The following is a 13,111-nucleotide window of genomic DNA, read 5'->3' as shown; positions in this document are numbered from 1 at the left end:
TTAATAACATGATGTTTACCAGGAATGAATAAACAGGAATGAGTGATTCATCTGATATTAGCTGGGCTCTTGTTAGCCAACCTACAAGTCTAAGTTTGGAGGAAAGGACGTAGTTTGCTGTGTTGGCTTGAATAGCCATGAAGAAAAGACTAGCTGGTCAGCTGGTAGTGACCTGGTTACAAGATCAGCTGAATTGTGTAGACATATACTTCCATTGTCTTACTCTTGTGAACTGTTTGATCTGTTCTTTTCAAACCATAGATGGCCACCACTGGAGATCGGCAATTACCAAACATATGGACCTTCATCTGAAACTCAAGGTTAAGGTCACAAAACCACAAGTAACAGAAATAATCCCAAAGTTCTTCTTTGACCAAGAAGCTGTGGAACATTTGCTGAATGTCAGTCATACCGCAGAGGGTTCACACTTGAAACAGACAAGCAAAGCGAACAGGCTGTTATTTAGATCTGAGCCTGGTGTTGCACATGAGTAAGGGACATATTATTGTACTGAGTGCTGAAGTCAAACACTATCCTGATTTGCCATGGCTACTGCGGATGACAGACACCAAAGTTTGGTAAGTACCAACATTCTTTACCATGTAAAAGAATCTGGTTGACCATTGCAGGACATCTTTTCCATGAACTGTACATAGTGGTCTTCCATCTCTGGCTTCCTTCCTACGCCAAAGAGACATGAGATGTTTGAGGTCTTGCTTCCTGTTGTAATAGCTGACGCTGTCTCTGTGACTGAAATGGGAGAGGGGCCACCCAACTGTCAGACTGATCCTTGAAGAATTCATATGCAAAGATTCAATTTTCAATTCAATTCAATTTTATTTATATAGCGCCAAATCACAACAAAAGTTGCCTCAAGGTGCTTCATAGGTACAGAGAAAAACCCAACAATCATATGACCCCCTATGAGCAAGCACTTTGGCGACAGTGGGAAGGAAAAACTCCCTTTTAACAGGAAGAAACCTCCGGCAGAACCAGGCTCAGGGAGGGGCGGCCATCTGCTGCGACCGGTTGGGGTGAAAGAAGGAAGACAGGATAAAGACATGCTGTGGAAGAGAGACCGAGATTAATAACAGATATGATTCGATGCAGAGAGGTCTATTAACACATAGTGAGTGAGAAAGGTGACTGGAAAGGAAAAACTCAATGCATCATGGGAATCCCCGGCAGCCTACGTCTATTGCAGCATAACTAAGGGAGGATTCAGGGTCACCTGGTCCAGCCCTAACTATATGCTTTAGCAAAAAGGAAAGTTTGAAGCCTAATCTTGAAAGTAGAGATAGTGTCTGTCTCCCGAATCCAAACTGGAAGCTGGTTCCACAGAAGAGGGGCCTGAAAACTGAAGGCTCTGCCTCCCATTCTACTTTTAAATACTCTAGAAAAAGCTTATTTTCAAATGATCGTGCCAGCTTATTATCCTCCATTGTTAACTAAAGATCTGCTTGCCAAGGTTATCTTGAACTTGAACATTTGACCTTGATGCTGTTTCACATGGTCTGAAAAACTGGGTCAACCATTCTCCAGAATACTGGTCTTAAATGTGTTCACAGTAGGTTTGTGTAATCACATCAGGCGCACAGGGCCAGCACTGATGGTGAGCAACCTATGTCATTTTTAGTGAATGAACTTTGGAAGGTGGCTGAGTAAAAGCACATTGGCGGGAGCCTCCAGGTGAAGATAGTCATAGATTACTGAGAGTTTAAGCATCGTTGTATAAACGATATGACATTGTTGACACTGTGAGCAAGGTATGGAGAAAGTGTAGAGCATTGTTTATGGAAAAAGGAATGTGTATACCAGCTGAGCAAAGGACTTTACATATAGAGCATAAGCGAGTGCTCTGTCTCCAGCGCCTGTAGGCTACAGACACTGCACCTGACTCCCCAGGGTTCGCACAGATGTCGGGGCAGGAGTGTTGGAGGTCCGGGTGACCGGAACACTTCCAAATTAATGGAGGTGGGATATGTGTACACCTGACCAGCTAGTCGTTTTTTTTTTTCAGGGCCTCCCAATACCTTCCCCCAGTCCAGGAAGGTAAGGTGCCAAGGTGGTACACACCAGGCTATGGATGACTTGGGCTGCACGGAGACCCTGGTCCACCGAAACCTGGTCTGAAAAGCCAGTCGCAGGGCTAACATATAGACACAGACAGCCATCACACTCACATTCACAGGCAATTTAGAGCTTCCAACTAACCTAACCCCAATAACTGCATATTTTTGGAGGAAGCCGGAGTACCCAGAGAGAACATGCAAACTCCACACAGAAAGACCCTGGCCTGAGGGTGGAATTGAACTCAGGACCTTCTTGTTGTGAGGCAACAGTGCTAACCACCATGCTCTGAGGTCAACTAGTAAAATCAGTACCATTGGTCCCTATGACCTCCTTTATGGTCTGTGGTTTTATGGTCTAAAGGATGCCATGGTGACCAAGCTGCTAATGAAAATTCTGTACACATTTTTATAAGACCTGCTCAGCTGGGGTTAAATATATTTGCCATCTAGGGAAGTACAGACCACAGGAATTAGCACTTTATGTGGTCTAAAACAGCTGTGGGAAAACTGATTCTGGTGTTTAATTAAATATACTAATTTACATTTCAAATATTTTTACACTATGACCTGAAAATAGGATCCTGTGTATGCTTTCTGCCAGACAGCTTGTAGTGTATATTCAGGTATATAATTTTTATTATAACTATCCAGAACTGAGACATCTTTCCAGTAAATGTAGATTGACAAATTGTTCCCATAATTGTTTTTAAATAGTATATTGCTGTTTTCATGTTTATAACTTAATGCGTTAAGAAACATGAACGTACGCCCTTTCACCCATAGAGAAAATAATCTCTGCAAATATTGGCTAATAAAGAAAGGAAGGTACAGAACGCCCAACGAACTGACTCACAGTATTTACTGGGTACATGCCAAGTGTGAAGTAAGACGGGTTTATGCCAGCAACATATTAGGCAATTACATTGAAAGAGTAGGATCAGCACTGTTGCTAAGTAATCCAGGCCTGTATAAAAATGCACCAAGATTTTTTGACTATTGATTAATAATTTAGGTCATTTGATTCAGCAGTCAGGAATGACTGCGTACCCTCAGTTTAGGTTATTATTTCAAATTGTTGTTGAACAGTAACAGCTGTGCTAAATGGCCAAAGTTCGGCTCTGATGGTCAGTTGCAAAGTGATATTATCATTTTCTTTTTAACTTGTTGTAGTAAACAAAAACAACTGATATTCAACTAGTGGAGGCGTGGAGTGGCTGATTTGTTCCCATCGTGGACCAGACCCATCTTCTAACTACACCATGTGTAAAGTTTTGAGTGGCCATCTTGAGTGGTTGTGTTGAAAAAAAAACCTGTTCAAAGACAGTAGAGCCAAAGGAGAAAGGGTTTCACTCTGTCATTTTTTCTGCTACATGAGACGTCTAAAGGACAACATTTTGCCATGACAACACAGCTGCACACACTCAACAACACCAACAATAGCACCCATGCTGTAGCCGCTGGTAAGCATTTCATTTTAATGCTTTGATGACAGGTCTCCAAAGCATACCTCCATCATTTATCAGCCCAGTGCTGTTGATAATCATTCATTGTTTTCTAAAGTGTTTTTAGAGTTAAAAAATGCAAAGTTAAATAATGTAAGTGACCGTAGCATTCAGAGTTTATTTATACTGACTCAGAGTTAGTCAAGAGTTACCATTAATATCTTTCATGAACTCCAAAAAAAATTCCTAAAGTCTGAGAAAGTGATTTAAAAAGAAGTAAGACAAGTACGAGTTTAGCATATTTATTAGAGACTGTCTCGTGTTTTAATACACTTGTTCTTAAAGTTTTAACTGGCATCACCCCGCTAAGAAGCCCAAAGCACGTCTCACTCCATGACCATTTTAATCTAAAGAAAATCACAGCTCAGTTTCAATAAATACCACTCAATATATACTAATCAACTTATTTTTTTCTCATCATTCCCCTTGTCACCCATGCCCCACCTGCAGTGGCTCCATGTCCCACAGTTTGAGAATCATTGTGTTAAAAATATCTCAGGGAAATTTTCCCAGCAGAACGAGTTAAAGCTATTTAAACTACTGCAAAAACAGCAACAAAGTACAGCATTCGTCAAAAATCGGCTTCCAAAACTAAGTGGCACTTTTTCTTTCTGCATCTTCTACCTATGCACGCCACTTCAGTGCGTGGTCCTGAGTTGGACCTTCATGTGATAAGGGCTGGGAGTCATAGTGGCTCCAAAGACTGGAGTGAAGTCTGGTTCTCCTGCATCCTCAGGCCAGATGAACTTAAACTTCCTCAGCAGAGTCACAATCATGAGGAAGAGCTCCATACGAGCCAGACCCTCTCCGAGACACACCCGAGGACCTGAGGCATTGAAAAAGACAGCAAAATTATAAACTGGCCCCATCTGTGCTATTACTCAGCGTGTTTATGCTCATGTACCTGCAGAGAAAGGCATGAAGGCCTCTGGTTTAACAAACTCTCCTTTGTCATCAAGGAAGTTTTCAGGGTTGAATTCATGAGGGAATTTCCACTGTCCCTCCTCGTTGAGCACTGAGGTCAGATTCTCGATGATCATTGTTCCCTGAGGACAAAATCAACCCCAAAACCATTAAGGATGCTCCTCACTTTATTGCCTCTACCTATTTAACCAGCTGACCCTTACCTTGGGAATGGAATATCCCATTAGCTCTGTGTCTTTAGTGGTGGAGTGAAAGACACTGAGAGGAACAGTGTTGGCAATTCTCTGTATTTCATGAATCACAGCCTGGATGAAGAGAAGAGATGTTCTGTGCTTTATCTGACTCTGAGCAATTTTTAGGTACTTTGACATAAAAACACAACAGAAATTAGAGGCTGCAGACGTAGGGACCTCTTCCTATAAGCCACAGACAGGATGCAGTAATGGTGAGATCATTTCAGCTGATGTAACCTTAATAAATATTCAGGCAGGGTCACATGGACTATCACATGCCTTTGGCAGTGCCAGGAAATGTAAGCTTATCTAATCTTCACAGTCATGTGATGAAACACTCCAGCCATCACATGATTGTTAGGTGTAACCCACAACATGTTCAGACATAGAGTGCAAGCCCTGCAAGCAGCCAGAGCCGCATTTTATTGTGTTTGCAAGCCAGGGGTTTGTTAGTGAAAGGGTGTTCCTAACACCAGTCTGTAACCAGGACATTACGCAAAACAAACTTTTGAATTACAATATAATTCTTTGAAAGTAGGCAAACATGACCCTGATGGTTGAGCGCGTATGTTTCTTATAAAATCAGTGGGGTGGCTGTAGCTCAGCAGGTAGAGCAGTATGTGTGTGAATGTTAATAAGAAAGCGCGTAAAAGGATAGAAAAAAAAGTGTGAATGGGTGAATGTGGCATGTGGTACAGAGTGCTCCACGAGAGCAGAAAAGCGCTATGTAAGAACCAGCCCATTTACCATGTTAGACTTCCTAAATATTCTGGAGCATGGACCTGAACACTCAATGTTTGTGACAGCACACGACGACAGAGAGGTTACTCTTCCTGTTAGCTGACGCTGCTGTGGACCACCAGTCTAATGTTCTGCTTTAAATAAACAGTTACCTGATGCGAAAACATAAAAAACTTCTTTTTCAGTGTCATCACACAGCAGCCTTACTAGATTTTGTGCATTATGTGAAAACACTTTTGTGTTTCATGTCTAATGAAAACGTTTAAACATCATAATTCACAGTGTGGAAAAATGTCACGATGATTCTGCAATATGATCTCGACATGAAGTGGTCTTTTTATTATGAGTAGACCAGTTCCAGTCAAACCAGTTCTTTCTACAACAATGGAGGCTCCATGGTTGGGTGGATTTCCTGAAAAGAAGCTGTTTAAATGCCTCATCTAATGTTATTAATGATGACCAAAACTGGTCTGAGTTTTTGGGTCTGTTGCCAATATAAACCGACATAAACTGTTTTTGAGAAACCAAGAGATTCAGGAGTTATCGTCTTATTGTGGACCCTGTGCATTTGATTACCTGTAGGACTTGCTATGCTGTTTAACAATGCCTGCTAAATAAAAGGGCAATTATAAGTAGAAATCTCTCTGATATACAGTACCTGTGTGTAAGGCATCTTGTGTCTGTCCTCAAAACTGACCCGATACTTCCCTTCCAGCACGTCATCTATCTCCTGCTGACATCTTTCTGTGCAGGAGGGATAACACCAAACATTAAATTCTACATTTCGGATATCTGTAGGTGAGACAAAGGCAGACTACACGCAAGTAATGAAACACTAAACCGTTAGGCCCGTAGAGTGTGGGATGGGCATGGCCCCTTTTGAGTAATACTTTGCTGCTATCAGGTGTGGCTCAGGCTAGATTGTATTATGTGAAGGCTAAAGTACAAGTTAATGCAGCAAACACCTGGAAAACCTCCATCATGGGCAGTGTAGTCCGTGCTGCAGCGAGAATGGACTACCATACACGTTATGTGTCTGTGAGCGAGGGAGGGAGAGAAAGGAAAAGTCCGAGCTGTCACGGAGCAAAAACGGGAGCTGGAAGCATGTAAATATAATAATAACCACCGCAGCCAAGAAGAGTGCCTGACGAGCCCAGCTGTAAGTAAGCTATTAAGACTCAACTGTACGCTGTGTTCGTGTTTTCCTCCTAAAACAATAAGTTCCGTTGGAGCAGCCTTTCAACGCCTCTCTCTGTCTCCCGCAAGCAAAGTTGACCCAGACAACAAAGTAAAGCTAGTTTTCGGCTACCAGCCCGGCACGGAACCCACCGTATTAGCCAGAGGTCCCTTTACTACGGTTCGGAGCCGCGGACCTTCAGTAACAGTAAATCACAGCAATAGTACATTCACGTAGTTGTAAACAGCATGATAATATATTAAGTAATCCAAAGTATTCAGAATACGTTACTCTCATTGAGTAACGTAACGGAATACGTTACAGAATACATTTTGGGGCATGTATTCAGTATTCTGTAATGGAATACATTTTAAAAGTAACCTTCCCAACACTGAATGCATGTAAGGTGAACTAGCAAACACCGTCGTAGTTACATGCGGCTGTCTTCTTGTTTGATGGCAGATACTCCCTTCACCCTGGCCAAAAAGGCTAAAATGACCAAAGAAAAAGTGGGAAACAGCTAAACATGAGAGGTTTTTGGACAAAGTTTGTGTTTTTTCCATTGTTTAAGCACTGCTTCCAGCCAAGAGTGATGCCATATATGCCCTATACCTGCAGAAAAGGCTAACATTGTTATCTATTTACAAAAAAAACAGCTGAACATGAGAGGTTTTTGGACCAATTTTGTGTTCTCCATTCTTTAAGCACCGGTTTGAGCACCGTTTAAGCTCCGGCACCGTTTCAAAAGTACCGGTTTGGCACCGGTATCGGATAAAACCTAAACGATACCCATCCCTAAGCAGGACCATAGAAACCAATGACAAATAACCATCATACGTCTTATTTGCATGTGCAGGTTCACCTTGTATGTGTGGGTAGTTCATAAGGTAAAGGAAAGCAGTAAGGAGGGTGTTGGAGGTGGTGTCAGTCCCAGCAAGGTGAAGATCTAAAGCGTTCATAATGAGCTGCTCCTCTGAGAATGAAGACCCATCATTGCCTCTCTAAAAAGAGGAGATTAATTCATATAAGACAAATGTCTTCATCTCTTTACATTTAAAACAAAATAATTTAAAACATTTTTAAACCATCTTGTGAACTAAACCTATACAAATATCTCCTTTTGGAAAAGTGCAGGTTGAATAAACTCAAATAATTTTTATATTTTGTACGCACAAAATGAGGAGATGTGATTCTTTTCACGCTCACACACCTTCTCCAGTTCATCCAGATAGCAGTCAATAAAATCTCGAGGCTCTCCAGGGACTCTGGTCTTCTTGTGCTCATTGATCAAACCAATTGCAATATTCTTTGAAGTCTGCAAAAGCAAAAGTAGTCACTCACACTTTGAAAGAATTTACTTTTTCCTGCTGGTAAAGTGAAAATTAAAATTACCTCCAGATTCTTAAAAGCCTTTTGGAAGGGCAGTGGCAGGTTGCGAATTATGGGAAAAGTGTCATAGAGCTGAAACGAAAGTTAAGAGAGTTAAATGGGAGTGCAGGGTATGAATCACGGTTTTCTCTTTTGTTCAGTGCTGTTTATCAAGTTAGCATGCTAACATACCAAAGCTCTATGGTGACTATGGTAAATGTATACACGCAGAACTCCTGCATTTTTGTTATCAGTGGAATTGTCGCTGTGAAACTTCAGCCATGACAAGATTCTTAAGTAAGCATGAAACATGCTTTTACTCACCATAGCCCACGGTCCATTGGCCATCTTGGTATTCTCAGTAAAGCACTGAACAATCTGTTTGATTAGCACATCATCATACTCGTAGCGTCTAGCAAACAGAACCTGGCAGATGATGTTGGAGGCAGCATTGTGAAACATAACTTGAGGGCTCATGGTTTTACCTGGTAATGTAACAGCACAGCATTGTAAAACAACACAAAAGAACATTACGCAAACAACGGCACAGCACAAAATTCAGTTATGTGGACCAACACTTACCAACGCTCTCCTCCAGCGTACTAACAAGATATTTTATCTCTTCGTGAATCCTGTCCTCCATCGAGTTCTTCCCCAGACCAAAGTTCCTCAAAGTCATCAGAGAAAAGCGACGATGTTCCCTCCAATTAGAGCCATAATCGACCAAAATTACTCCTGAAACAGATTTATCAGCACAAAAGTCTATCTAATAGACTCCAATTTGTACATGTAAATGGAGAGTCCTCTTCACACACTAAGGTCAATTATGGAGTTCCACAGGGTTCAGTGCTAGGACCAATTTTGTTTACATTATACATGCTTCCCTTAGGCAGCATCATTAGAAGACATAGCATAAATTTTCACTGCTATGCAGATGACACGCAGCTCTATCTATCCATGCAGCCAGGTAACACACACCAATTAGTTAAACTGCAGGAATGTCTTAAAGACATAAAGACCTGGATGGCCGCTAACTTTCTGCTTCTTAATTCAGATCAAACTGAGGTTATTGTACTCGGCCCTGAAAATCTTAGAAATATGGTATCTAACCAGATTCTTACTCTGGATGGCATTACCTTGGCCTCCAGTAATGCTGTGAGGAACCTTGGAGTCATTTTTGACCAGGACATGTCCTTCAACGCACATATTAAACAAATATGTAAGACTGCTTTCTTCCATTTGCGCAACATCTCTAAAATTAGAAATATCCTGTCTCAGAGTGACGCTGAAAAACTAGTTCATGCATTTATTACTTCCAGGCTGGACTACTGTAATTCTTTATTATCAGGATGTCCTAAAAACTCCCTGAAAAGCCTTCAGTTAATCCAAAATGCTGCAGCAAGAGTCCTGACAGGGACTAGAAAGAGAGAGCAGATTTCTCCTGTTTTGGCTTCCCTTCATTGGCTTCCTGTTAAATCCAGAATTGAATTCAAAATCCTGCTCCTCACATACAAGGTCTTAAATAATCAGGCCCCATCTTATCTTAATGACCTTGTAGTACCATATCACCCTATTAGAGCACTTCGCTCTCACACTGCAGGCCTACTTGTTGTTCCTAGAGTATTTAAAAGTAGAATGGGAGGCAGAGCCTTCAGTTTTCAGGCCCCTCTTCTGTGGAACCAGCTTCCAGTTTGGATTCGGGAGACAGACACTATCTCTACTTTCAAGATTAGGCTTCAAACTTTCCTTTTTGCTAAAGCATATAGTTAGGGCTGGACCAGGTGACCCTGAATCCTCCCTTAGTTATGCTGCAATAGACGTAGGCTGCCGGGGATTCCCATGATGCATTGAGTTTTTCCTTTCCAGTCACCTTTCTCACTCACTATGTGTTAATAGACCTCTCTGCATCGAATCATATCTGTTATTAATCTCGGTCTCTCTTCCACAGCATGTCTTTATCCTGTCTTCCTTCTCTCACCCCAACCGGTCACAGCAGATGGCCCCGCCCCTCCCTGAGCCTGGTTCTGCCGGAGGTTTCTTCCTGTTAAAAGGGAGTTTTTCCTTCCCACTGTCGCCAAAGTGCTTGCTCATAGGGGGTCATATGATTGTTGGATTTTTCTCTGTACCTATGAAGCACCTTGAGGCGACTTTTGTTGTGATTTGGCGCTATATAAATAAAACTGAATTGAATTGAATTGAATTGAAAAGGTAAAGAAGATCATTTACTTTCTGGACTGTTTCATCTTTTATTACATTCCACATTCATTAATAGAACTCTGTTGTTTACATGGATTGTTCACAAAAAAACTTTCCAGCCCAGTGAAAGTGGGCATGTTGCATGTAGCATTTTTAATTTGCAGTTTGTGTGCATATTGTTTTTTGTGATGAAGAGGAGTATTCTACAAAGAGATACTTGCAAAAGGTGAATTTTCCTAACCCATGTTGTCCCAGCATGCTTGCCCTTATTCATGCAGTAAATAATAATACACTAAAACTTCAAACCATAGAATCCAGTGTACGCAGAGAGCAATTTGGAAAAGCTTTGCTGACATGTTAGTGGTGATGAAATGTGTGTGTACATAATTTATCATGTGATATGTAACATCTCTTCTACCTTTACTCTTGGTGACATCATTAACGAACAAGTCTTGGGGTCGTCCAGCAAAATCAGCAGCCTTGGTCACCATCGCCTCCTTTACAGCCTTCAGCCCATTGATGACTACAGCTGGTTTACGGCCAATGAAAATACTGTAGACATCTCCGTAAGACTTCCTCAGCTGAGAGGGAACAAAATGACGTGTCAGTTTTTGAAATTAATGTATCAGATACTCAGGTGGGCATTTCCCTCCAACAGGGTTAAACATATTGTCCAGCAATTTCAGTTATGTGTTTTCTATGGAGAGAAATATGCCTCAAACATGTGCAGTAACACTTTCATTTTAATTTTACTATTCTCTAAGCAGGCTAACATTAATGTTAGCTTAATGACTAATCCCGAACATTTCAGCCAGAGATACAAAGGAAGCCTAGTGGGACGTTAACACAGCTTACATTTGTGGATCTGTGCACAGCTGGCAACGTGAAATTTGTCTCAAGACCCCACGTGACGACGTGACTGATCAGATGATTCGTGCACATGCACTTCAGGTTTTCTAAGCAAGTGAGAGTGAATTACGTGTAATTTAGACATATGTGTATGCACATACAGCTTTTTGAAGGAGAACGGTATCCAATTCTTGAAGCTGAAATTAATAAGTTATAAATCAGTTATTATACATGTGTATTTATTCAGGTCTGGGCATACACATTTGAAAAATAGTTTGACGTGTGGTAAAATTGCTTTGTATTTGTGTGTGGATGGAAGTACGCATTACACAGAGATCACCGCACACATTTGTAAATCTTACTTTACGCTTGCAGAGCATGCCATAGGCATTTGTTAAAGACACATGGAGCTCACTATAATGTAAGAACTTTGGATTTTAAATATGTTTCATTTTACATCCACAAGCACTGGTATTGTCTTTGACAGCACAGTCAGGAAAAGCACACTAATGTTTTAGTATCTAAACATTTAGACCCATTTAGTACTAATAACAGTAAATCCATCAATAGGATAAAATATATTATAAAATATTATAGAAATTTTTATTTTATTGAACATTTTTTCTTACCGTCTCAAAGTCCTTTAAGGGGTTCTCCAAACTCAACTGCAAAGTGTTCCCCACCAGAGGAAGGACTGGGGGTCCTGGTGGGAAGTTCTTCGGCCTCTTGGATTTGAGTTGAAGAATAAGAAATAAAAGGCAGAGGCATAGCAGCACAATTGAAACAAACATGGTAAGATGATTTGGACTGCACTATGAAAAAAGTATTAGTTATTACTAATCTCTGGCTCTCTTCCACAGCACTGAATAGAAATGAGAGGAGTAGCTGGCGGACCCGCATTTAAATGTGCAGCTCAGCTGGCCCTCTTCTAGCTACACACCTTAAGATTTGTGTGAAAGGTGAGTCACAGCTTTATAGAAACAGAGCACATTGCTCAACCACTTTTAGCTTAATGCTGATAGGCTACTGTACATCAGTATCATATTTCTTTAAATATCTGATAGTGCCAGGCATTTTTCTGTGTTTCATTTTCTTCCATTGTTAATAAAACACATTTCAATGCAAAGGTCCTCATTTCTATGTGAAGAAGAAAGTTAGTGAAAGTAAACTGGGTAAACTGACTAATCTACAAGAATTTGCTGTGACTTTTAAAGATCTGAAAGAAAAGAGTGAAGGAGTCAGAACAACAGAAAAAGTTACCAACTGTTTGCTCGAGGACACAGGTGAGAATTTCCAGGTAAAACTGAGCTGAACGTGCTCAAACAGCAGGAAACCTTCACATAAGTTCATAAACTAAATAAAGTTTTAATATCATGACGCAAAAAGACAAAGTGTAACACAATATAAAAATATGTAAAACCTGCTAGTAATAAAAAATTAACAGGATTTAGATAAAAGGACCTGATTCTGTATTTTATACATTTGTAGAGATACGTGTGGTTCTTATGTAGCACCGGCAACAATGATTGCACAGCTGTGATATGGAAATACTAAAATCCTAAAATGAAAATGTATCCATGTACAATGATCACTGTAATGACTTTAAAATGTCAGTCTGCTGTTTTCAAACTCTTCTTTGAGCAAAAGAATGAACAAAAGGAAACACTCTATTTGTGTGAGTTGAAAGGCCAGTCGGATCATTGAACTGTAGCTACTGAACTCTATACAGACAGCACATTATGTAATCAGCTAAGTAGCACAGGGCCAGCTGCTGCTGAGCAACATTCCTCATTTTATTGCAAGGACTTTGGAAGGTAGATGAGTCAGAGCAATGGTAAAAGCTACCGTTGCTTTGCAACAAAATCTTCACCTAGCTGCTCTTGCTAATGCTGCTAACATGATGAAAACATTAAGGGTAGCAGAGTTACTGAAGTCCATCACATCAAGACTAAAAGGGGCCATGCCTCTTGTTAACGTTTGCAAGTGCTGCACTGCAGGGAGGGCTTTATCTTTAAAGCGTGGCTATAAAAGGTTGCAAGTCTAAGAATC

The 13,111-nt window shown here is 40.8% G+C and overlaps 1 protein-coding gene across 1 annotated transcript; it reads right to left on the bottom strand.

Moving 5' to 3' along the window:
- Positions 1-3,800: 3,800 nt before the first annotated feature.
- Positions 3,801-12,012, bottom strand: LOC100707453 (cytochrome P450 2J5). The gene is made up of 11 exons (XM_013272534.2): positions 11,692-12,012; positions 10,632-10,794; positions 8,600-8,752; positions 8,342-8,502; positions 8,042-8,110; positions 7,860-7,964; positions 7,512-7,650; positions 6,131-6,216; positions 4,702-4,803; positions 4,479-4,620; positions 3,801-4,400 (listed from the first exon to the last, which is right to left on the bottom strand). Exons 1-11 carry the CDS (start codon positions 11,851-11,853, stop codon positions 4,213-4,215), a joined length of 1,470 nt encoding a protein of 489 aa, XP_013127988.1. The 5' UTR covers positions 11,854-12,012; the 3' UTR covers positions 3,801-4,212.
- Positions 12,013-13,111: the final 1,099 nt, after the last annotated feature.

Source organism: Oreochromis niloticus, linkage group LG7 (genome assembly GCF_001858045.2).
Source record: "Oreochromis niloticus isolate F11D_XX linkage group LG7, O_niloticus_UMD_NMBU, whole genome shotgun sequence".
NCBI classification, from domain to species: domain Eukaryota; kingdom Metazoa; phylum Chordata; class Actinopteri; order Cichliformes; family Cichlidae; genus Oreochromis; species Oreochromis niloticus.
This window is presented reverse-complemented; position numbering and strand designations above follow the sequence as displayed.

What these genes read in the sequence shown, in the direction of transcription:
- LOC100707453 (XM_013272534.2), bottom strand. Translation starts at nt 11,853, where the DNA reads ATGTTTGTTTCAATTGTGCTGCTATGCCTCTGCCTTTTATTTCTTATT. An exon ending in TACGCTGGAGGAGAGCGTTG is followed by an intron (nt 8,503 to 8,599) that starts GTAAGTGTTGGT and finishes TTACATTACCAG; the next exon opens with GTAAAACCATGAGCCCTCAA. An exon ending in ACAAGATGCCTTACACACAG is followed by an intron (nt 4,804 to 6,130) that starts GTACTGTATATC and finishes CTCTTCATCCAG; the next exon opens with GCTGTGATTCATGAAATACA.